This window comes from Homalodisca vitripennis, chromosome 5 (genome assembly GCF_021130785.1).
Source record: "Homalodisca vitripennis isolate AUS2020 chromosome 5, UT_GWSS_2.1, whole genome shotgun sequence".
In the NCBI taxonomy this organism is placed as follows: Eukaryota; Metazoa; Arthropoda; class Insecta; order Hemiptera; family Cicadellidae; genus Homalodisca; species Homalodisca vitripennis.
Genome location: NC_060211.1, coordinates 82969800 through 82995761, shown reverse-complemented (window position 1 = coordinate 82995761; position 25962 = coordinate 82969800). Strand labels below are relative to the sequence as shown.

Genomic DNA, 25962 nt, shown 5'->3' with positions numbered 1-25962 from the left:
TGGCAATGATAAGATTAAACAGTTATGCAGTCTTAATAAAGTATATTTTTGGAACCTTTAATTTCTTTGCTGTAGTTAGTAAAAGAATGTATAGGCTTAAACTATAATTCAAATACAGGTATCTTCAATATCTTATAAATCTAGAACAGACTTTTATCATACAATTACATAATAATAAAGAATGTATAGTAATTATCAACATTGTACAGTTCAGAGTTCAGTATTCTACTAGATCTACTTCCCATGTAGTCTCCTCCTCTATATATTTTTCTAGTTTTTACTATTCTTTCCATCAACTTAGCTTTCTTAATACTTCCTACTTCCTCGCCCAAGCAATTCTCTATTTAGTCCTATATCCTACACTCTGAACTATATGTTCATCTATATTAAATTAAATTTTTAATTGACAGAAGTTACTATTGACAGATGTAGTTTGAAATTTTGAACACAGATAACTCTTTTGTAGGTTATGTGGTTTTGTAACAAATATTTTTTTTTCTATTCATGTAAAATCATTAGACAAATGGTGATAAACTATTTTCTACTTAAGTCCAGATCTGAGAAAATACTGAGCAAAATGATATATAAAATGCCTTTTCTGACATATTCATGCATCAGATGTTCACAAACAAACAGGTTTGTTCTCCAACCTCAGATCTCTCAACTCCTCTAATCTTTAAATTTCTAATGAGGAATGTCCCTCATAATGTCCTTAACAAAGCCTGTTACAACATGTGGTTTGGTATACTTCTTCTTTTACACAGATTTCTAGGATCTCCCTTATATAAACCCCCATTTGTATAAGGGTCCTGGTAATGCCTCAGTTGAAGCCCACAGGATTCTAAGCCTGACACAATGAGGCAGAAAATGTTGTGAAAATGAGGGCTGTTACTCATTACATACCTTGAGATGTTTTAAGGAAATTTTGGTCTCCTAAGTGTGTTGGTGAACAGGCAACAGGCAGAGTCGAATATGAAACATTAGCACTACAGAAAAACTCAAGTTACATACCTTATAGTCTGTCCGTAGTCTTGATGAATTTCTTTCTTCTGATTCTTGAGTTTAATGGATTCTTATCTTACTGTTTAGTGTTTATCTCTTTACAAAAATATTCCCTAAATCTGTATAACTTCTTGCTTTCATTTCGCTGTGTATTCATTGGATATCAGAGAATGGGAATCCTGAAATTCGTTCTTGCAAAAGCAAAAGGTTTTATGGATAAACAGAATTAAATGAATACAGGAGATCTTTTAGATTTAAGTGAAGGGTCATTGATCAGAAGGGAAAAAAGTATGAGGGTCGTTTTTTTCAACCTCTGATCTCATGTCATAATGGCCAGACACGTGACAAGTCTGCGGTGTGTGCAGTTGTCAATTGTGAATCTTCCCCGCTACAACATTTGTCACTGTTGAGTTCAAGTAGTCAGTTTGCACTGAACTGAAGCCGCATATACATGACCACATCTATTGATTGTCTCGCCAAATATAATTGATGAGTGCTGTTTGTCTCCTGCAAGCAGAAGGGAATAGAGCAGCATAAATTCATTGGAGAATGCGCTGTGCTTACGAAGAAAACATTATGAATAATGGTGTTGTGTGTGAATTGTGTCAAAAGTTTGAAGATGGCCGAATGTCAAATTCAAGGATCAATTTAAGAAATGTCAAACCTTTTTGTGGGTGTCAGTCAACATCTTTGGCTTTCTTCACCAATCATGTACAACACCAGACTATACCACAAAAGACATTAGCATCACTCTCTGAAAAAGCTGCTTCAGACTTCAAAGTACAAAAATATTACTGCTATAGTTTGCACAAATGTCACGAGTAATCATAGGTTATCCCTATTTGTGATTGGAAAATCAAGAACACTTGATGCATTCAAGAATTTGATATTGTATACTCTTCCACACAATATTACTTCCAGAAAAGTGCTTGGATAGATCAATCGATTTTTTCTGACTAGTTTCACAAACAATATGTACCTCAAGTTAGAGCAAATTTGGCTGAAAAAAGTTGAAAGAAAGCGCTATTGCTATTAGACATGCCCCAACGCCCCATCACTTGTGAAATGAAAAGTGATGGTGGAAAAATAATATGCCTCTTCCTTCCAGCAAACACAACTTCACTTATACAGCCCATGGATCAGGGAATGATCGAAAACATGAAACTTCGCTATAGATAAACGTTGATGTATATAAATAGAAATTTTGCTGTAATGTGAAGAATCAACTTGTGTAAAACAGTTTTAGAGGTCTTATAGAATCATACAAAGTCTTAAGGAAAATATAGAAATGGAGGCATCTTAAAGATGCCATTTTCAATTTTGCAAGTGGATGAAGTGATTTTTCATTGTAAAATCTAAAGAATGGCTGGAATAAACTTTGGCCTCAACCTGGAGGTGAAGAATCTGAGGAACCTGAGAGTGTGATTGTTGACAAAATGGTCAATTTGTGCAATAATTTACAAATTTGAAACCAGAAGTATCAGAGTGGTTAGAGTATGAGAGAGTGGACGGGTGTTTCAAATGTTGAGTGATGACGAAATTGATGCCATAAGGGGCTGATAAAGACAATTGTTTAAACCTTGGCAAAAAACAAACTATTAGCCACCAGAGGCCAAAACAATGCTGTCCAATTGTATAGAATGGTTTGAAAGATTAGAAGAGGTCAATGCAATGGAGACACTACTGCTCCGAAAAAGGCAACATTTGTAGCTATAGTGGGGATGTTTTTATCATTTAGAAAATAGTTTTAGTTGCTGTTACAATCGTGTTTGCTTTTATTCGCTCTGAAATATATTACATTATTGTGAGAGTTATATCTGTCCATAATATAAATGATTGAGGTCATGCTTTGGAGGAATAATACAGTATTTCTGTTATCCGCCAACTTGCTCAACCATCACAACCACGGTCCCGATGATGATGGTTAACGAGTTTTTACTGTATTTGTCACAGGCTTAGAATAGAAATTATATTTTATATTTGTTGCTCAGGTAAGGCGGAGAGGAACGGCATCCAGCTCTGAAGGAAAACCGTCTCGCCCTACATCTGATGTTATTAACCAGATATTAATAGACAAATTAAAAGTGAGTATCAAGTTTTAAAATTGACACTTATTACCAAGATAGGTCAAGTTTTTGACTCACAAATTATTAACAATTTTACTCATTAAATATGTTTGTACTAATTCATATTTAATACTGATCAACAGTTAACATCTCAACTAATTCTTACTATTTATTAAAAAAAAGAGCAGCAACAATTATCCACTAATATTGAATTGATGTTCAGGTCTGGACATACCTCTGTGTCACTATTTTTATTATTTTATTATGTGGCAATGAAGATTAGCCAAATTATAAATATAGTCATTCCAGCTCTTTACGTAATACAAATGCTTCCACTGCAAATATAAATATGGTGGTTTAACATGTGCTTCATTACACCATATCACACTACAACAATGTTTCTACATAGTTTCAATTTAACATTTATTGCTTGAAGATAACCCTTACGACCAATAATATCTCAGGTATATAATTAATGTAAACAATGTTTTAACACTGAGTGAACCAGAAGACATATGCTTGTTATAACATTTAAGAATTAGAATAACATTTAAATATATGAATAGATATTATTCCCAAAGATTAATATTGAATTTTATTAATGTTTTTGTTTAAACTTTCTTGGTTTTCTTTACAGAGACGCTTCCATATTAGAAACATTATCTGCCTACACCATAGCATAGTATTATAGTATTTTTTTTATAATTACACTCTATAGAATTTTATTTTTTATGAACATGTATTCATTCATTAATTAATATTCCATTCAACTATGTTAATGTACAAAAAACTGCATTCATGAAAATCTCCAGATCTAAAAATATTGTTTAACTCATGGATCACTGACAAAATATCTTGTCATGCACAAGATGTTAAAACACACATTATCTGGGCCTTGTCTGAGGCCAATGGGGCATTGTAATGATTACAAGTTGAAAAAGCAATTGCTTTTAATTTAACCTCTTAATAGTTGTAATAACAGTCTACTTTATGTCTTACAGCTTTCTTTTATTATTAAAGAATAGTAGAAATGTTTAACACATATTATAAATATTCTATAGATACAGAATTTACTGCCTACTACATAGTGCTACTGATCTATAATTTTTATCAGCTGTTTCTCAACAGCAACGAGTTTCACATTTTACGGTATCAGTTGCTTATATTGCTTGTATGTGCTGTAAATAACAATGCTAAAATAATAATAATGTAAAAAGTAGATGATTTAATATGGCAAGTCATTACTAGTCTGCTACTGATGCATAAATTCATTCATGTTTATAGGGACAAGTGCGGCGAAACAAATTTACTTGCAATGATTAATTGAAATTTGTTAACAGTTTTTGTAAAACACTAGCACTTGTGGATCTCCTAACATTAGTGTACTACTACTACTACTACTAGTGATAAGTGTTGAGTGAATGTGGGTTGTCAGGCGGACCTGCAGGCAAGAGCTGTACCAAGGCGGGGCGCCCACAACAATGTGCGGCGGACTCACTCAGACTTGGGTGGCCAGAGGCTGTTCAACTGGGATGTGAGGAGCAGCTACAGACGAATGTTCTCCAGCCCTTCGCCCATGAAAGGCAAACCCGCCATCAGCCCGAGAAGGGGCTTATTGGAAACACCCCATAAAAGGTATTTGCTCTTACTACATTCAGGTTTATTGCAAAAACACTATTGGTAATATGTATATAAGGGTAGTGACAGGCGGTTTTAAAAAACTGCTGTTCCTATAGTGCTGTCTCCCTCTCTCCCTCCTCACAACTGTTGACCACCATATCATTCCCCACTAAACCTACCAGCTTTGATTATGTAGTAGTCTATGAAGTCAAACGGTAAAAATCTATTGCTACATGAAAGATTGGATAGAATGCTATCTGGCTCTAAATGAAAGAAACATTAATGGTGAATATATTACAAAAAAAGTATCAAACATTTGATATTGAATAAACTCTGACATTAACAAAAAATACCAAATATTTTAGTTGTAGTTCATCAAAATTAAATCAGTACTAGAAGATTTAAATGGATTACAATCCTTAACAAAAAATTTAACATGGTCTAAAAAGTCATTCAAACTGCTGTTACCGTAAAAATAAAAATAATTCATTTATGAGTTTCTGTTTTGATTATTAAAAATAGGTAAATCGTTTCATCCTATCCATTTAAACCTTATATGAAAGTTGAATAAGGAACAGAATACGTAGAGTGAACCAAAATGCAATTGTAACAATGTATCTGTGCATGTAATTGATATTACGTAATATCAGACCAACCTACTTAACAATATGATATCATTTATGGTATATTGATATAAACCTACTAAAAACACATCATTAGAAATTAAATAGCTAGAAGCACATCTTAACCCAAGCACTCCATCTTAATATCTATGTATCTGCTTACATTCGTTGTAAGCTACCGCATTACTTTAAAAAGTAAACTTCCTGACTATCGAAGACATAAAAATCTATTGTTATAAAACATTGATAAAAAACCATTTACTTTTTAACTGTAATCACTGTAGACTGCCCTGCAGTATTAGCCAACAAGATTGGTAATGTCAGTCAGTCCGTGAGTGTTTTGTTTATTATTGGCGCACCAAAATACCATGTCTATCCCAAAATATGGTCGCCATAACCTAGTGTGTTAAGATTGTTTGGCCTTGACTAACCGGGTAACATTGTGTAACACCATTTCAATGACTGACATTTCATTTCTGATGAGAAAAAACCATGTCTCTGTCACCTCTGACTCTGTTCTCTAAAAGTGTTTTTTTGTGTTCCTCAGTGAGCAGAGTGGGAACTCAGTGTAAGCACAATTTGTGAAATTTAAAATGTTCAGAGACAATTTTGTATAATGTCGTTTTACTTACAGTCGGAAATTCCAATGCTAATGATGAAATTGTAAATCACCGATCTTCATGAATCTTTTCATGAACGACATTGACCATGATCACTGTTTGGCCGGCCAGATTGCGGTTCATCATGGACATTTTCCCCATCCATCTTTGAAAGCTCTCACCCACTTCCACATTTTGCTGTCAGTCATCGCATTAATGCCATACACTTCACTTATGTCTCATGAATATACGCTTATAGCAATATATGGCAGTTACAACCCATATGTTATTCTAGCCATGAGGGTAGTGACAGGCGGTTTTAAAAAACTGCTATTCCTATAGTGCTGTCTCCCTCTCTCCCTCCTCACAACTGTTGACCACCATATCATTCCCCACTAAACCTACCAGCTTTGATTATGTAGTAGTCTATGAAAGTCAAACGGTTAAAATCTATTGCTACATGAAAGATTGGATAGAATGCTATCTGGCTCTAAATGAAAGAAAACATTAATGGTGAATATATTACAAAAAAGTATCAAACATTTGATATTGAATAAACTCTGACATTAACAAAAAATACCAAATATTAGTTGTAGTTTCATCAAAATTAAATCAGTACTAGAAGATTTTAAATGGATTACAATCCTTAACAAAAAATTTAACATGGTCTAAAAAGTCATTCAAACTGCTGTTACCGTAAAAATAAAAATAATTCATTTATGAGTTTCTGTTTTGATTATTAAAAATAGGTAAATCGTTTCATCCTATCCATTTAAACCTTATATGAAAGTTGAATAAGGAACAGAATACGTAGAGTGAACCAAAATGCAATTGTAACAATGTATCTGTGCATGTAATTGATATTACGTAATATCAGACCAACCTACTTAACAATATGATATCATTTATGGTATATTGATATAAACCTACTAAAAACACATCATTAGAAATTAAATAGCTAGAAGCACATCTTAACCCAAGCACTCCATCTTAATATCTATGTATCTGCTTACATTCGTTGTAAGCTACCGCATTACTTTAAAAAGTAAACTTCCTGACTATCGAAGACATAAAAATCTATTGTTATAAAACATGATAAAAACCATTTACTTTTTAACTGTAATCACTGTAGACTGCCCAGCAGTATTAGCCAACAAGATTGGTAATGTCAGTCAGTCGTGAGTGTTTTGTTTATTATTGGCGCACCAAAATACCATGTCTATCCCAAAATATGGTCGCCATAACCTAGTGTGTTAAGATTGTTTGGCCTTGACTAACCGGTAACATTGTGTAACACCATTTCAATGACTGACATTTCATTTCTGATGAGAAAAAACCATGTCTCTGTCACCTCTGACTCTGTTCTCTAAAAGTGTTTTGTGTTCCTCAGTGAGCAGAGTGGGAACTCAGTGTAAGCACAATTTGTGAAATTTAAAATGTTCAGAGACAATTTTGTATAATGTCGTTTTACTTACAGTCGGAAATTCCAATGCTAATGATGAAATTGTAAATCACCGATCTTCATGAATCTTTTCATGAACGACATTGACCATGATCACTGTTGGCCGGCCAGATTGCGGTTCATCATGGACATTTTCCCATCCATCTTTGAAAGCTCTCACCCACTTCCACATTTTGCTGTCAGTCATCGCATTAATGCCATACACTTCACTTATGTCTCATGAATATACGCTTATAGCAATATATGGCAGTTACAACCCATATGTTATTCTAGCCATGAGGGTAGTGACGGCTCTTCAGTAATTGGTTCATACCTATGTAGCACAACCTAATCTAGCACAAAATGTCAGTTATTGTTAATCTGGTTGCTTTCAAGGGCATTAACTACTTGGATAGACCTTGGAAAAATGACCTGGCTCAAACTTGTCTGGCTTCCTGTAATTTATTTTTATTACTGCTATTTATATTTATATTTACAAAATTAAATGTCATGTTGTTCTATCTATACTTATAACATAAGTAAAGTGCTGTTAGACACAGACGTTGTATGGATCACTAGTTCTGCTCAGAAATTACTGGTGCAGACTATATGATTTACGAGCATTGTCAAGTATAACCACAGTGTGTTGCACGGGCCTGGGCCTCTGTATCTGAGCATATCAATCTGGGGTGCATGCAATGGGGAGATATTTTAGTGTGTAATAGTTTCTCCAATAGTTATTCCACATCCCACCAGAGAAAGTAGTTGCTTCTGACAAACAATAATTTACTGTTTGATTGCAGTTACAAGAGGTACTGTGGGAGACCACACCAACTGCGACGCTCTGTCAGTCAGCCAATAGGTATTAATGAGCTTTCACCGTTGATGAGGAGAAAACCTTCAGGTTTGTGTTTCTGTCAGTCTCATTTGAACCCAATTGCATAAATTAAATTTAATGTATTTTATGATCAGTGACTTTGAAATAATGTTTTTAGCTTATGCTATTATACATTTTAATAACTATAAAATTCATTATGTTAGAAAAAACATAAAGGTCTTTACAAGTATGATGTGGATAAATTTTCTCATGTTTCAGATAAAATTAAAACAATGTATATTGCTAAATCAAAAATAATTAAATATTAATTCATTTTCTGTAATTTCTTCATTTACTTTAATACTAAATACTTTTTATTAACCCTTTGCACGCCAACGTACCTATATTACGGCCATCGGCTACTCAACTGAAAATCGCCAACAGCCGTAATATAGGTACGTCACGTTTTTTGCCTGTAATTTTCTTATAGTTCATCTGATTGCCGCGAAATTTTGACTAATCGATAGTCGATTAGTTGCTTTGAAACCACAAAGTAGTTTATTCCTCTATGGACTGTTTGTTTGGTCGTATTTGAGCTTCGCAGCTGTTGGATTGTTTGGTCGAGAGTGAGATTACGTTCGTGTTGCTGTGCGTTGTTTACGTTTGTATTTCTCTCATTACTTTTGTTGTTAGGGAATTTTTATTAGATGTATTGGTACTTTTGGATTATACCGACCACACCCAGACATGAATCGTTATTTGACATTTAGCTTCTACTGATTATTAGATTAGGGTAGAACAATATTTCGTCAATATAAAACAGGAATTGTCTTATCGCAAACCCCTCCCCATCCTCAGAGAGAGGTCAAAGTCGAGCGGTCTAGTAGATAACGTGATTGCAGAGTCTCGCCGCCCGTTCAGCTGGTGCGTCGCTTTGTTGTACTTCCATGTTTTACCCCTACATTTCTCCAAATAAAAAAAAACAAACATTACCAAACAAAAACTAAACTCTTTATTGAAAAAACACACAAAACTGTTTTTATTCTTGATCACACTCCGCCACCCAAAAAGCGAGTGCCTCCTGATGTCAACGAAAGAAAAACATCCCTCGAGATAGTGCTTATCAGTAAAATATCAAATTCTAGAGGGGCTGATCAGAAATATAAATTGAATTGTAATGGAAAGGCAATTATGTACTGTGCAAAAAACTTAAATAATCATGTGATGCCGCTCGGCCTGCCATAATCGGGATTCTCGAGAAAGATAAGATAACAGCGACAACAATACCGATCACAATACCTGGAAATGCTTGTTGATTGATGGAATTTTAGTTCTGTTACTCAACTACATCTTTTTATAACGTTCTAAGTTCATTGAAAAAAGTTTAAGCGTTGGGGGCATATAACGGAATCTGACCCCATTAACAATTGATAATCGTTATAAGTTTGTAATTTTATTAAAGAGTTGTTTTTTCATTCTATCATGTTTGTTTCTATAAATTTATATTTTTGTGTTTCTTCATACTGGTGTGGTCGGTATAATCCCAAAGTACCGATTTATTTTAGTATAGTGTCAAATATTGATTTGTGAATATAGTTTAACATTACATACAACGTCCATGCAACTTACAAAAACTGTGCCCGTGTCACATTTAGTGAAAAAATCACAACTGGACTTCTATATAAGCTAGGCTTTTGAAATTTTGTAATTAGGTTAAGGGGTAGATATAGTTTACTAGGATATAACAGGAAATCAGCATACATTTTTTTAAACCACTTATTTGTGCTAAAAAAAGATTTTTTTGAAAATTTTAATTGTTTTTTTTTTAATTTTTATTTTTTTATAAGTTGAAATTACATTTATGCAACTACAATTTACCAACTGAACAAGGGCATTTCATAAGCAAAATAATGGTAAAGAAATCATCAATATCTGTTAAAAAATAAAAAAGTTATGATACGTTTTGTGAAAGCTCGCAAAACTGCTGAAAATGCCCTTGGCGTTTCTGGGTATTACTTTTGGAAAATAGGCTGGCGTGCAAAGGGTTAATGTGTGTTAAGTTCACAAGATACAGCAATATGGAACCAGTAAATATATTAGTAACAATCTCATGTTATTTATTTAAAGGTAGTGGACGCAGCAATATATTGAGTGAGGATGAACGGGGTGTGACATCAGATGATGATGAATTGCTGTCTGATTCTGAATCATCCATCGCTTCCCTCACTGATAGGAAGAAATCTTTTGAGCAGGTAAGTTGTACAGCATGGTCAAACTCCTCTTAGTGTATCTGTTACCACTGATAAGGTGTGTCTCCACTGATAAGTAGCAGACAATACCAGAATAGGTAATCTATTTGAAGAAATGAACTGAAGAATGTTGATAAGATAAAAATTGGGCAAGCCGCCTTATCAGTAAATGAAACAAATTGTTTTCTTTGGCCTTTGATAGTGACTGTGAGGCAAGTGAATTAGCTACTAGTTTATTTCTGTTGTGAAAGTTTATTTTTACACTGTGCATCATTCATGGAAAAGTCGCAAGTGCGGTTAGTGTTATCTTTTTGAGAAAATGCAAAGAAATTCACTAAGCAGAAGTTTATCATCTGATGAAGAAGACTATTTTATCGTGTTTGATGATTTCAAGAAGGAAGTATTACGCCACATGGACACCTTGAGATTGGACCTGAAGTATGTTTGTATGTCAGTTGAAAAGATAGGCTCTAAAGTGGTTGCAGTAGAAAATTCTGTTTCGACAATCAAAAACGAACACAACACATTCCATTCAAAGGAGGATGAATTGCTGATGAAAACAAGTGAGTTGGAAAGTGTAGTGAGTAAAATTCAGGAGGATGTCCAAAAATTGGCAAAAAGTGGAATGAATATTAAAAGAGAGGTATCTTTTGAGATGGATGCCGTACAATCCCAGTCCAATTGGGATTTAACTAGCCAACCATCTGAGAGCACTTCCACCCTAAGAAAGTCATCGTACACTTCTGCTGGTGAACCGAATGAACACAGGAGTAAATGGAAAACTATAATGAAATATATTTCAATGGACGGATTCAATGCAAGTAATGAGGTTAGTTGCCTAATTTTTTAATGTGTTATTTAGAATGATATATTTATATATAGTATATGGAAACTAAACTAAACCAAGATAAATAATTACTTTCAATGTCATCCGTCAATAGTGGACTCAGGATTTTCATTCGAATCTAAAATCACATCAAAGTCCGAATCTAATTCTAAAATAGGTTAGAACTCACTATCCTCCATAGTTTCATGTGAATAATGCTTCGTCTTTGTTGCTATGGACGATCTGACAATGTACAATGACAACGGTTGGCAAAGAATAGCCCCAAAATATCTACGGTGTCATAGCTCCCAGGTTATTATTTTAAAACTAACTAACATATTTTGTTATGTTATGAACCAAACGGTCCTCGGCTGTTACTAGTGAAAATCGATGAATAGACGGAAAATCCATGCTTGAGTGACTCTTGAGCGCCGGCTGTGGAATTATATAAGCAGGTCTCAAGTATAAGTTCCACCATGTTATCTGTCCACTATTAAACACTCAACAACATCTTGTCCATATAACTTGATAAGAAATAATAAATACTTAAGTCTGTAATATTTTTGGCATAAAAAGTAACTAATTGCAACAGCATATTAATGTATATTTGTAAAAAAATATTAGTTCCAAATTTGATAAATGACAGCTAAAAATTGTAATTATATCATAATAAAGTTTTAACTATCAAACAATTATTGATTGTTTGGTTTGGTATAGACAAATGAAGGAATGTAGAATACAGTGGGATGGCATACAAAACTCACCCACCCAATATATAGTTACACTGCAGTACTTAATATTCATTGGCATCGACTTACAAGCCTGAAATGCACTCATGAGACAGTGTAGTTTCATAACACTAATAGTCCACCTAGTTGTTCGAAAATCTATTAGATGAACAAACTATAATAACTTTTGTTACATTCAATTATGAATTTGATTATCATGGCTTGAAATATTTTAATTGTGTGGATTAGCCACATAGTGTTTTGTTGCTAAAATATCATCTTGACATCATTATTTTTTTTAAGTTTGTATGCTTTATTTCCATACCACCAAGTATTATAATCATCAAGTATACATTTTTATATATTGAAAGTGTTAAGACTTTTTGTCATTCTGCAGCAGCCTTTTTTTATAATTTTTATCTTTGATATGCCATATGCTACATCTTATCCTATCCTTTTATACTTTTTGTTTAATATTTTTAGTTATTTTCGTATCAATAAAAAATTAAGTACAGTGGAGTCCCGCTAATCCGAACACGTGTAATCCGAACGTCGGTTAATCCGAACAGGTCCAGGAGGAATTATTTATAACGATAATGAACAGTTATAGGAACTAATTACATAAAAAATGAAAATGGGTGCATCATTTCGTACATAAACAAAGAAAACTTTAATTAAATAGTCATTCAGTATTTTATTAAGACAAATTGTGTACGGTACAGTACATAAATAATGAAGTTAAATACAGTACCAAATTGAAACTTATAGGTTAAGTATGAGTTAAATTACTGTATTAAGAAGTGAAATCTAACAAAAATTGGACGTACAGTACTGATATTATTATTGAGTACAATATTAATTGTTAAAAGACATAAATTCAGTTATTGTCTTCTGTCGCATTAAAGAGAGTCTATTGGATGACGCGTAGTTTCGTACAACTATTGAACGCGTGGACCCGTACAATATCCAGTACGCTCACATTGCTTAACAATAGAACTCTCACACTAAATACGGTAAATGTGCTTAGTATTCGCAAACACGTTTATTTGTCAAGAAATACAATGCAACAGCCAGAAAACATGTTTTAATAAACAATGTTGATAATTCTATAACAAAATAGACCCATCTCAAGTTGAAACCCGTTTTTTTTTCTGTAATTCTGGCTAATCCGAACAATCACATAATCCGAATAGGGCTCGGTCCCAATTAGGTCGGATTAACGGGACTCTACTGTAGTCTAAAAATAATACAGGAAACAGTCAAAGAATAATCTTTATTAAATTTTACTCTTTGACTTTAAATTATCTGTACCAGATAGTAGGTTTTTTACATTATAGAAACCTTTTAAATATTGTGTTGTATTTACATTTGTTACTTTTTGATATAAAGTGCCTGCTCAGAAAGCTATGTTTATAAAATTTAGTACCCAATATATAACAGAAGTTTATGTTCTACAGGCAATGGATGAGGAGGTGGTGATCCTGGCGGAAGCCGTATGGGATCATGTGGCCATGGAACCAGAGGAACTGGCATTCCGGGCTGGAGAAGTGATAGAAGTGCTGGACACCCTGGACAGAGACTGGTGGTGGGGAGCTCGTGGTGACCAGGCGGGTTGGTTCCCTTCGGCCTTTGTCCGAGTGAGTGTTCATATTTGTGTTCTAGCTATTTCACAATCTATTAGTCTTTTTATCTTGTTTGCTGTTGTAAATATGATTTATATACCTAATAATTGTATTTAAGAGTCACGTTAGAAAAATATGACAATGTGAACAACATCCAAATTAGAAAGACTGATCAAAAATTTCTTTCTTAGGCAAAATTTATTAATTGGTTATATGTAAAATTAGGTGTCTTGCCTCCTAGACTGAAATCGTAATGGTATCCACTATGTCTAATAATTGCTGTCTGTTTCTTCAGGAGATGATACTAAACGATGATAGGTTAAATCAGTAATAGTGGTGGCATATCTGTGGCTTTGCTTGGATCCATCCAACCATCTTTGTATTAATTGTTGTATCATGAAACACTTCTTCCAGTACCAAATGGAATTAATGTATTATAATGTCAGTTGTCATGATGACCATCATTGGGAGTTTGAACACGTATTAATTTTAATTTTGTTCAATTGTATGGACTGATAGGATTTTAGACATACGCCACAATACGGTTTACAATACGTTTTGAGGTTCAGTCATCAAGTGTCAAAAAACCTGTAACATATAATGACGGCAAATGTCTGAAACCCAATTATTCTTTCAAATCATCCATTGTCAATAACAAACTTTAAACAAAGAACTGTCTGGAACTAATTGAAGTGCGGCCCATCTTCTTATAAATGCCCATTTGTTTTCATTTAAATAGGCATGTTGATAAGCGTGGCAGATTTGAAAGGGCTTTACAATACACAATGAAGCTCTCAAGTAGTTAAAGAGAACACAGCCACAATCGGCAAATTTTAACTGTGCCTGTGTCAGGATGATAAGTGGAAAAGTAATGTATACTGTATTTTCACAATTTCCTCCTATTTACCTAACTAGTTTCAAAATTTTGCCAACTGTTCATCAACCTTTTATTAAATACCAATAAAAAATGTCAGTTAGTCACCAATAGGCTGGCCACTCAAGACTGACTCAGTGGTAGCTTAATGTACAAAAGTCACGTGGCAGAAACAATGAGTCACTTTGTCAATTCAAGTGGCCCCTGAAGAGACACTTGTATTGTAGTGAATTATGAGGATCAATATAATCTTATAGACAAGCCTCTAAAGTAGGACTTTGCACAGTTGCTTGATAGAAAAATCACACCCAACTGTGCGTGTTGTCACTATCCCAGGCAGATGGGAATAGTATAACAGGAAAGGTATGATTGCTGAAACCAGCAAACCAATAAATTTCCAAAGTATGGTGCTTGCATCATCATCTGTGCTTACAGAGCACTTATTTGACATATTTTTACTGTAGTCAAATTTTTCAGCTGGAAGTTAAAAATTGTTCGGATAACGTTGTGTAAATAGATACTTCCTAATCAACAACTGTTAAAGTTTAATGGAATGTTCTTTAATAAAATATTTTTAGAAACAGCACTTCTAATCATTTGCGGTACACTGAAATGTTTTTTTCTTACTTGTTCAGTTACGGGTGAGCCAGGAGGATACTGTGGAAGACTGCCTGGCAGCGATAGCGTCAGGTGGTAGTAAACAGCTGAGGAGGAGGACCAGCATCTCTCTCCTTTCCAACGATCAGGTCCGCTCCAGAGTTGTGCGAGAGCTGGTCAACACTGAGCGTGATTTTGTCAAGGTGCTTCGGGACGTTAAAGAGGTACTAACACTATAATTTTTTGACCAGAGTAAAATTCATGTTCTGTATAGTGTCCATGCAACTTATTGAGAGGAAATTAATTTCTTTAATCAATTTAAATCCTTTTTATAAAGCAACAGCTATATTTCAAAGTTTCTTGAACTCTGCAGTATATTTTCTCATCTTGGTAACATGTCTCATATGTTGCAAAATAAAATGCACTGTGTTCTAAATATTTCAAACTTTTTAATTATAATTATTAACATTTTTAAACATAGTTATTAAAACTGAATAAGGAAGAAAGATTGTATTCAGACGTAATTTAAAGCTGCAAAAACTTTATTTTTATTTGTAAAAATTACTGTTATGCCATATTTCCAATTGTAATATCATAAAAGAAAATAATTTGGAAGATGTTTTAAATTGTGCCTGATAAAGTATATTCCATTTAATTTGTAATTTCATAGTTATAAGATAAGATGATAGCTTTTTTGAATGTTAGAGATGTTCTGAGTGCTGCTATAGATTTGTAATATATACAGTATAGTATATCCAGGTTCAGTAGATGTGGTAAGGCATACAATCATTCATCATTGCGATTAGGAAGCCTGAAATTTTTAGAATATTCCAGTAAAGACTCATGTAAGTTTGATCTTACTAACTGTGCGGATCTGTAAATGTTCAAATTATAATAAGTAAGTGTCTGTTTTTGTTCAAAGTACTAACAGTGTGTGAGTGATGATTACACTCCACTTTAAAATGATAAGGAAACTTTCATTTAAGTATCCAAAACATTACTATAGATCATTTTAAAACTGGCTACTTCTTTAGACCTTTTTTGAGTGAACGTTTATATAAAATATATCAGTAGTTGTCATGTTATTCAGTGCTCTGAATAAAGCTGATAATTCTACCAATATTTCAAATTGCAGGGGTACCTGACTGAGTGTAGAAAGAGGTCAGACATGTTCAGTGATGACCAGATAGGATCGATTTTCGGGAACCTGGAACAGCTGTTGTTGTTCCAAGAAGAATTCCTGGAAGATCTGGAGAGGCACGTAGACTCTGAAGCACCTCATAGGAGTTGTCTTGGAGATACGTTTTTAAGACATGTAAGTTCATTGAGTTTTACTTTATTATTTACTGAGAAACCACAGCAGGCCTCACTTCTAGATAAAATATACCCATGGCCATACTCAGCTTTGGCGGGTTCTGTCATGTACTACTACCCACACCCGTACAAGTGTGGAGGGCATGGATCCCAGTAACACTGTCCAAAAATCCGGTCTGACTACGGACCTGAATATGCTTGCCAGTAGAACCCACACTGAATATACAGCAAAAATTGAAGTGGCTCATGTGGACTACAATTCAAATTATTTCTTAAGATTGGCATGTTACTAACCCATAAATGTCAGATATTTAAGTAAACGGGTCTACAATGGGAGTCTTTTCATTGTCTGGCTCTAAGCGTGTGTCATTTACTGACGCATACTCAATCTGTCTAAAAAATATGTTTATATTCACTTTATAACCAAGTAAAAATTATTTTTTTCCCTGAATATTAATTTTATATGTTTTGTGTGTTGCAGCAAGCTGGGTTTCGCATGTACTCAGAATATTGCAACAGCCATCCGATGGCAATAGCCACTCTGCAGGAACTGTACCAGCACAACAGTTACAGCAAGTTCTTTGAGGCCTGTCGTCTGATGAGGGGGCTGATAGAAATCCCACTGGATGGTTACCTGCTCACCCCTGTCCAGAGGATATGCAAGTATCCCCTTCAGTTGGCAGAACTGTTGAAGTACACAAAGGTATGTTCTCGAGACTGACCGGACAGTTCTTGCTCTCTTATACTTAGCTCAAGGTTCATTTAGCTAGGCTTGCAAAGGAAATGAATGGTGCAAGTTCATTTAAATAAAACAACAGATAACATAATTTTGTTCAGATAAAATTTGAATTAAAACATTGGAATTAATACAATGGAATTTTACAATAAATCAATGGGATTTTCCAAATTTAAAATTTATATACAAAACCCCAACAAGCAAACAAATAAAATAAAAATTAAACACATAATTACGTTTCATTGTTTGTTTGTTCATGTTATGTGTTTCAATGTTGAGTTGTATGATGACTCGTTAATGTGATTTTGCTGTGCCGGTGAAACATGTTATCAATGCAGCATTTGCATATTCAGAAGGTGAAAAATTTTTAATATAATTTTGACATCCTGTAGTAGGCAGAATTAATAATTATACAGTGTTGGCAGTGTAGAATTACACTTAATAGCACTTAGAATTGGCTGTATATATTGTGAATGTCAATTAATTTTAATTTTGGAAGTCAGGTTTTGAAAACATTGAGATGAGCTTGAGCTGATCAATATACTATTCTGAATGGTATGTTCAGACACTGATCCCAGTAAGTAGGAACCAATTCTCCCCAATATGGCATGGTAAATCATTTTTTTAAATGGAGAAGCTAGACTCCTTTTTTTAATGACGGTCAGTATAATGGATGAAATCAAGAAAATACTTAAGGACCATGATCACTGTGGAGGGTCTATCGTAGGAATTAAGAGGTGTGTTTCCTTTCTCTAGGTCAAGGTTTGTGGCTAAACGGCATTCCTCAGTGTTTTATGCTATTGTTGAGTTAGGTCATCAATAAGTTCTCTCCAACCTCTTGTTTAGCATGGGCCAGAAAATTCTTTTGCCTGTAAATGGAGTACATGTGGATTCTTCCCATCCCATCCTATATACTTTCTCTCGAGAACTTATTTAAAAAAACTATAGTCGTAATACAAGGAACAGTTCTGGTTGTATTTATTATTCTGTTTATTTAAAAAATATATATTGAAACTAGTTTTATGCCAATACTTTGTTTAAACTTTTTTATGTTTAGATATTTTAAATTTTAATCACTTTCTGTTTTGTACTGGAATAAGATAGTGACCTCTAAGTTTAACTGTTTATTTTTTCATATGGATCTTTAAAATAGGTGTGGGAGGTTTAAATCAAAAATATTTAATGTGCCCCCAAAATGGGGAAAATTATTTGTACTCATTTGCAATATAAATAAAGACATTTTGACTTGACAGAGGTAAATTGTGGTAGGAGCAAAATGTGCAGTATAAATGTATACTGAATTTAGATTTTTTGGCTGCACTAATAAGTTAATTTCAGGTATCAATCCATACTTATGATTCACTTTCTATATAATGTTGTTGGGAAAGACTAAAAATGGGAGGGGATCTATGCTTTTTGAAAATAGACTCATTTTGAGAAAATAAAAATCTGAGATAGTCATGAAATAGTAAATGTTATGTAGTTCTAGAAACTCAACATCTATTGCATAATGTACAACCATACTTAAGTTACAAGTAACACTGTGATAAGGCACACTAAAATAAATAGACGTTTAGTATATGTCCGATAATTAATTGTCATTGTCAAAAATATAAATACAAACATATGGGTTTAATTAACAGAAACTTTAACACGATTCAAAAATTAATTACAACACTAACAGCAACTATGCCAATTGGTGTTATAAAAACCAAGTTGATTTTAAATGGCCAATGATATCATAGAATGAATGACAATAAACAACAAAAATTAGCTCATGATAGCTTATATTCTAAAATTTTTTAAAGTTCTTCAATCGTGTTGATAAGTTTACAATATAATGAATACAAGAGTGAACCCATGTTCACTAGGTAGATTTTTAACAAAATGAGGGTTACGTAATGAGCCTTTCTAAGGACCATATAACAACACAAGGTATCCCCTTACATTCTACATCATTCATCTCATACCAAGGATTTTGAACAAGCCTGTTCAAAGAAAAGCTTTAAACATATCTGATGTAAAAATAACAAAACCCCATATTATTTGTTCCAGACTGACCACCCCGACCATGCTAAGATCACGGAGGCACTGGATGCCATGCGGGCTGTGGCTGTGCTCATCAACGAGAGGAAGCGGAGAATGGAAAGTCTTGAAAAACTAGCCACTTGGCAGCAGAGAGTCGATGGTTGGGAGGTAAATATTTCTCTAGCTCTTCTGAGGTTGAAAGACCATAATCTTGGTCTGCGATTACCACTAGCAACAGATACACGTAAAAGCCAATGCCAGTGTTTACGCTAACATAACATCAGTTACCAAGGAATTACAAGTACTTAAAGTAATGTTTGATCATGATTAAAGTCGATTTTCAAATTAAAACTAGCTCATTAGATCTAACTTTTTTACTCAGTAAAAGAACAGTAATTTTACAAATTTTGACACTTTTCCCCATTTTTGACACCCCCCAAGTTGCCATCCTAGGTGACCGCTTATTTTTTGTAATGGATACACCACCACTGATCAGCAATGTTGATATTGCAGGTTCCCCAATGTATCCATTACAATAACTTTATTTATGTAAACTATAGTTACCACATCATGAATACCTTGACATAAAGGCTGTAAATATGCTGTGATAAAAATAGAAGATGTACTAAGAAATAGCACATAAATTTATTCTAAACTGCACTAGCGCTTTTTCCCTGTACTAGTTCCACTGTAAGAAGAATGTGATGCGTAACGCATGATGTTTTAGAAGCAGCCAATTTCAACAAAATGTACCTCAAATTTATATTTGAATTAACTGTGCTGTCAGTCAAAGAAGGGTTACTATTCAATATTGAAATGGGTATTAATTGTTAATTCTGATTTTTTTCAGGGAGAGGACTTAATTGAAACCAGTTCCCAGCTCATCCACCAAGGTGAAGCAATACGGGTGACCTCGGGCATGTGGACCAACAATATTGTACTGTTCTTGTTTGATCACCAGTTGGTTTACTGTAAAAAGGTGAGACTAAATTTTGTTATTGAATTACTTCAAAAATAAATTTTTAAGTGGAGCATATGAATTGTTGTGTTTAAACAATTACAGTGAAACTTTAATATGAGGAATTTCCATATTAAAAAAAAGTAAAAATAGAATAAAGTAGACTTTTTGCTCTGTAGCCACTACAGGACTATCGCAGCAATTTTGATGTCAAGGTGTTTCTCCATTCAGTGGGTATCCAGCCATACTAGTGAGAGGTTACTGTCGCTCCTTATTATTTTATATTTTAATAGCAGCTTAAAATGTGTGACACAACTTAAAATTCCGTGAATTGTGAAGTGCGGTCAGTAATATGTTGACTAAGCCTAATAAACCAATTGAGATCTATGGCCAACTATGTGAAGTTTATGGGAATTATGTGATTACTGAAGGTGGAGTGCATTAGTGGTGCATTAGGTTTAAAAATAGCCGAACTAATGTGCATGATGACAAGCGAAGTGAACGGCCAAGCATTGTGACCGATAAAATTATCTCTAAAATTGATGAGAAGATTAAAGAAGACCGCTAATTTACAATAACAGAACTCTCACTTAGTTTCCCTAAAATTTCAAGGAGTTTGTTGCGCAAAATTGTTACGCAGAAGTTAAGCTATCATAAATTTTGTGCAAGATAGCTACAAAAAATCTTAACAGTAACCCATAAAAATCTGTGTATTGCTGCTTTATTCATATTTTGGGGCACTTACAAAAAATATGGTGAATCGCTGCTCTTCAAATCATTACAGGAGAGGAGACTTGGGTAAAACACGTGAATTGCAAAACCAAATTACAGTATAAGGAGTGGGGGCACACACACTCCCCCAAAAAACCAAGGAAATGCATGCAAACATTTTTGGCACGAAAGATTATGGCAACTGTATTTTGGGACAGGAAAGTAGTACTTCTTGTCGATTTCTTAGAACGTGAGACAACTATAAATTATACTAAGTATTGTGAAACCTTGTAAAAGTTAAGAAGAGTAAAACAAAACAAGCGCAGGGGAAAATTAAGTTCGAAAATTTTGGTTTTTACGTGACAATGCCCGACCACACACGGTAAATTGGACTCGCCTAGATGCTTTTAAATGGGAGGTGTTTCCACATCTCTGTCTTACAGTCTGGACCTTACACCCAGCAGCTACCACTTTTTTCCAGCAATGAAAACCTGGCTTGTGACACAGCGCTTTGATAATGACGAGGAACTGCAGGAGGGTGTTACTACCTGGTTGAAGCCGTAGGCGGCAGAATTTTGTAATGCTTGGGATTTCAAAACTAGTCCACTGCTATGATAAGTGCCTAAATTTGTATGGTAACTATGTTAACAGATTGATTTATTCCAATATTTTTCTTCAACTCAAGTCTTAGTTTTAAATCAAATTTGTACATCCAGTATTAACCAGTAGTGCTTGTTGCAGGACATACTGAAAAGGAACACATTTGTGTACAAAGGAAGAATACACCTGGACAAGAGCGAGGTGATCAATCTTCCAGATGGAAAAGGTGCTTTCTTAATCCCTACCAGCTATAATAAGAACTAGTTGTTTGTTGTCAACAGCATATTTGAGCAGTTGCTCACTCACTCATGTCATTTGCAGAACCAGCGCTCGGCGTAACAGTGCGACACGGTATCAAGGTTTACAGCTGTGTACGTGACAAATGGCTGTTGTTCTGCTGTCGGAGTGCACAGGACAAAACGCGCTGGCTGGAAGGGTTTGCTGAGGAGCGACGGCTGGTAGCACAGGACCTCAGAGACGGGCTGGAGTTCGCTCCTGCAGCACGTCATCTAGCTCGGATGGCTGCGGCACGTTGTTATCGCAGGCCACCCAGCAAACCGAGAAGTAAGTCAGACATTAATGCATGAACATTAGTTACTTCATATCTGTAATCTATTCTGTGCAGGCCCTCGAGCCTTTAAGGTATTGAGCTTGAGAGACTACTAAAGGTCTGTTACATTTTAAAATTGCTTTAACCTACCTATGAGCTCCTCCTGCTGAAGATGACAACTCTTTATCAAAGTTCCACTGGATGTTATCCTCTTCCATTTCAACCTATTGTACAGCTGTTCAGAATATTTTGAAGTCCATTACTAACAGGACCATCCATAATCATCCCCATTTTCTTAGCTGCTTACTTGGATGACTGTGCACCTAAACATTCCCTTTTATTCGTAACACAATTCGTGACTTCCAATCAGTCGAGCATCATTAAGTCGAATCTGGTCAGATGTGATAAATTTGCACAAGTATCTGACTTTCATGCTAGCACTGTAGGGCCACGGGGCCTTTCACACCACAAGTGCGTACCACACAGTAACTGAGGTGGCAGCCTTTTCATTGCCAAATATATGTAACAGTTTTTTTAATATTGCATAAACAGCAGCAGCAGTTTACTAGAGAAATTAGTGGTAACTTTAACTTTAAAGAGAATAAATCACACATCTATTTAAGAAACGTTAGGCAGAGATTTTGTGAGGTAGTAGCAGTTCTGTTTAGGTGATTTGTACATAGCTTTACCATGTTAAATGTTTTACTTAGAGTTGTAATCCATTTGAATCTTCTAGTAATGATCTCATTTGTTGAAATTGGGTATTTTTGTTATCGTTAGACTTTAATCGATTCACATAATACTTATCTATAATATAGGTATTTACCATTCCTGTTTCTTTAGCCATTTTCTTCAGAACCGTTTCAGGTAATGGTTAGCCTTTGATGACATATATCTTCTTATTTACTATTACATTATCAAATTTGTTAGCGTGAGGGAAAGTAATACAGCAGTTATCACTGGTTGGAGGGAGTGGTGATATCATAATATCCCATTGGTGGCAGGTTTTTAAGTTCACCTTTGGAGAGAAGTTACCCCAGTTGACTTGCTGGCACAAGAGAACAAGACGCATTTTTCTCTCCTGAGTTGGCTCATGAGTTGGTTAGCAGCATTGTAGGGATAAGAATCTGAACAGTTGATGAATTTGGTGATTTGTTATGTTTTTGCTGTTGATAAATTACTCTTTCTGCAAGATAAATATTTACCTTACTCAATGTCTGACTGCATATAATTACTTCTATGTATGTCTGTCTGTACTGTACAGGGAAGCATGAGTGAAACAAAACTAAGACCAAAGGAACTTTAATAAGCTACTATCCTCTAGATTGGGAGGGAGAGACTTGTTTACTGTCTATTTCGATTAACTACAATTTGTAGGCTATTTGAATTAATTTGGCCTTTTTAGTTGACAAAAATAGATTATTATATAATTTTGTGTCAATAAAGGAGTATGATTTATTTCACAAATACTTATAACATCTTTTAAAAACTTCTTTCTTTTTGGAGTGGGAATTTCATCATGCTGAACAAATTTAAGTGAGATGAAAAGCAATAAAAAAAACATCCATCTAATCTATTATGCATATTTTATTGGGCATTAATTTAATATCGCTTGTTTTAAATTGAATAAATACCCTTTGAAACAACTTTAAAAAAAGTTAATCAAAGTCAGGGAAATTACTATTTGAGCCAATGGAATCTACATCTGCAATGCTATTGTGCAAGATTTATTATTGATAGTATTGTATGTATTATATGTATTATTATTATTATAGGGCAAAAAGATTTTTGGTTAGCTAAGTTATTATCATATTTATTGTTAGTCAGTCTATCAGAGTAGTACCTTACCATAACTAATTGATTGGAATAGTATAGTTTGGTTGAACTGGAAATTATTACAATCTGATATTGTGATTTTCAGACAAAACTTACAAAAGAGGCAACAGTGATGTAACAACAGATGCGTCCCGAGCACCTCCTACCTCTAGAACTAATGGGATGAGCAGCACGTCTGTTCACGGCTCGACTCACTCGCTAGGTCGCCGAGTCGGGACTTGGTTCACATTTGGTGGCAATAAGAAAAGCCGTAACCTCGGCAGGGCAGCCACCCTCCAGACCGTGGTACACCCTTCATGAGAAGAGTTGACTGTCACTGTCAAGGGATGGGTGTGACCCCAGGCAGTGAGCTTTATACATATCGCTTCAACTTTTCTACTCACCGATGCTTACTACAATAGACAATTTGCTTTAATTTAGTTACTCTAGTTTTATTGCAAGTGACTGCCAAATCATTGTTATTTTCCATGTAAATTTCTATGTGAAAAACTAATGAAAGTGATTTTAATAATTAAATTAGAATGTTGCAACTCATCGGCTTTATGTTCAGAATATTTATAATTCTGTTTTTTTTTTTTATAAAGTTCCCTCAGTGAGTACGTATTTGACACATGTATGTGTTGATTCCTCGTTTTATAAGGAATATTCAATTTATGCGCTTTTTCTTACTCATATACATTTTACTGAAGTCCAGTAATTTGCTAAAGACAATAGAATAATGTTAAAGTAATTATTTTAACCAAAATCAAATTTCTGATGACCATAAAAATTTATCATTCATTCCCACTTACTTAAATCACTTATACTAATCAGTGATTTAACCTTAAGCCATGTATTGGCTTTGTTGGGTGCTTGAAACAAAACATTGAATTTCTTTTGTATTTTAACTCCATATTTCACTCTGTTTTTTAATCCATTAATTTTTAAATTAATCACTTACAATAAATTTAAATATATTTTTAAAAGGCAATTTTTTTCAAAAAAATTATTGATTGTACAAATGATACTTTTTAAAGGAATAAAGAAACAAACTACTAAAGTAAAAATATTATATAATTTTCTTTTGATTTTTTTCTGATAAAGGAGATGCTTATCTCCTTTACATAAATAAAATCAAAATGAAAAACTAAAAAAATAAATCTTAAAATTTGTTAGGAAAGATTCAAATACATTTTAGTTTTAAATCTTAAATACTTTTTCATTAGCAAAATAGAAACACATATTTTATTTTATTTCCAATTAATTGTGTAAGAAAGAGGTCATATATTGCTGTTCAAAATATTAGTAAATTTCAACTATTTAGTTTTAATTTATTGATAAATTAGGTATTTTGTTAAATGTGGGTTTATACAATTATTTTTATTAGTCTTTAGGAAAATACTTTCAGCTCCTACTTCACTTTATGTATAGCTTTACATTTTACAAAGAATTATATGTATCTAATACTCAGGCATTAGAAGTATAATAGTATACATTATTGTTCTTTTAGTGTTGACAATAGGTTTTTTACTATCAGATTAGAGTACCCATTGAAAATAAATATGATAATTCTGTTTGTTCCTTTTTTCATTTCTGTTTTTAACTTGTTTGTTATCAATACTGTATTCCCTTAGTATTTAATGTTGAGTATTTATATATTTTATTTTAAAGTATTGTGTCTAAAATATATTTAAATAAAGTTTTAAAATACAAAATTTTTGTTTAATTGATACTTTCTAGAGTGTACATAAGCTTAAACTTGAGGTATAAAAGACTGTGATTGTTCTAATTTTTTATTTTAAACTTTTAAACTTAACACATATGTAATTCAAGCTTTTAGAGAAAATTGCAGTAACCCTTTCCACTTGCAAGTTGTTGATCAGCGGATGTTTTGTTTTTCCAGTTTTTATCTCATTTCAGATGTCAGCTAACTTTGTAATTTACATAATTATAAGAAATATTGTGATTGTACATTCTTACCATTATTTTTTTTACAATTTGCAAAGTTTAAACTTGCAAACTGGTGATATCCTCAGTTCAGATCATACTAGATTCCAGTTATGTTTCAGCACATGCATTTTTCTTTGTGCATTTATGTTTAGAGTTTTATACATATTCTTTTATACTGAATTCTTACAATTTTTGTAAACAAAATTACTATTTAACCTTGTTATTGTGTACTTTTT

The 25962-nt window shown here is 33.7% G+C and overlaps 1 protein-coding gene across 1 annotated transcript in view; it reads left to right on the top strand.

Moving 5' to 3' along the window:
• LOC124362451 overlaps positions 1-25491 on the top strand; it is a 401560-nt gene extending 376069 nt beyond the window's left edge. The window contains exons 11-23 of the mRNA XM_046816968.1: positions 2994-3086; positions 4504-4703; positions 8155-8255; positions 10296-10420; positions 13429-13608; positions 15103-15288; positions 16200-16379; positions 16860-17081; positions 19170-19310; positions 19993-20121; positions 21553-21637; positions 21733-21975; positions 23883-25491. Of these exons, the coding sequence (XP_046672924.1) occupies positions 2994-3086; positions 4504-4703; positions 8155-8255; positions 10296-10420; positions 13429-13608; positions 15103-15288; positions 16200-16379; positions 16860-17081; positions 19170-19310; positions 19993-20121; positions 21553-21637; positions 21733-21975; positions 23883-24097 (2100 nt within the window). The 3' untranslated portion in view covers positions 24098-25491. The remainder of the gene's footprint in view (positions 1-2993; positions 3087-4503; positions 4704-8154; positions 8256-10295; positions 10421-13428; positions 13609-15102; positions 15289-16199; positions 16380-16859; positions 17082-19169; positions 19311-19992; positions 20122-21552; positions 21638-21732; positions 21976-23882) is intronic.
• The last annotated feature ends 471 nt before the right edge of the window (positions 25492-25962 follow it).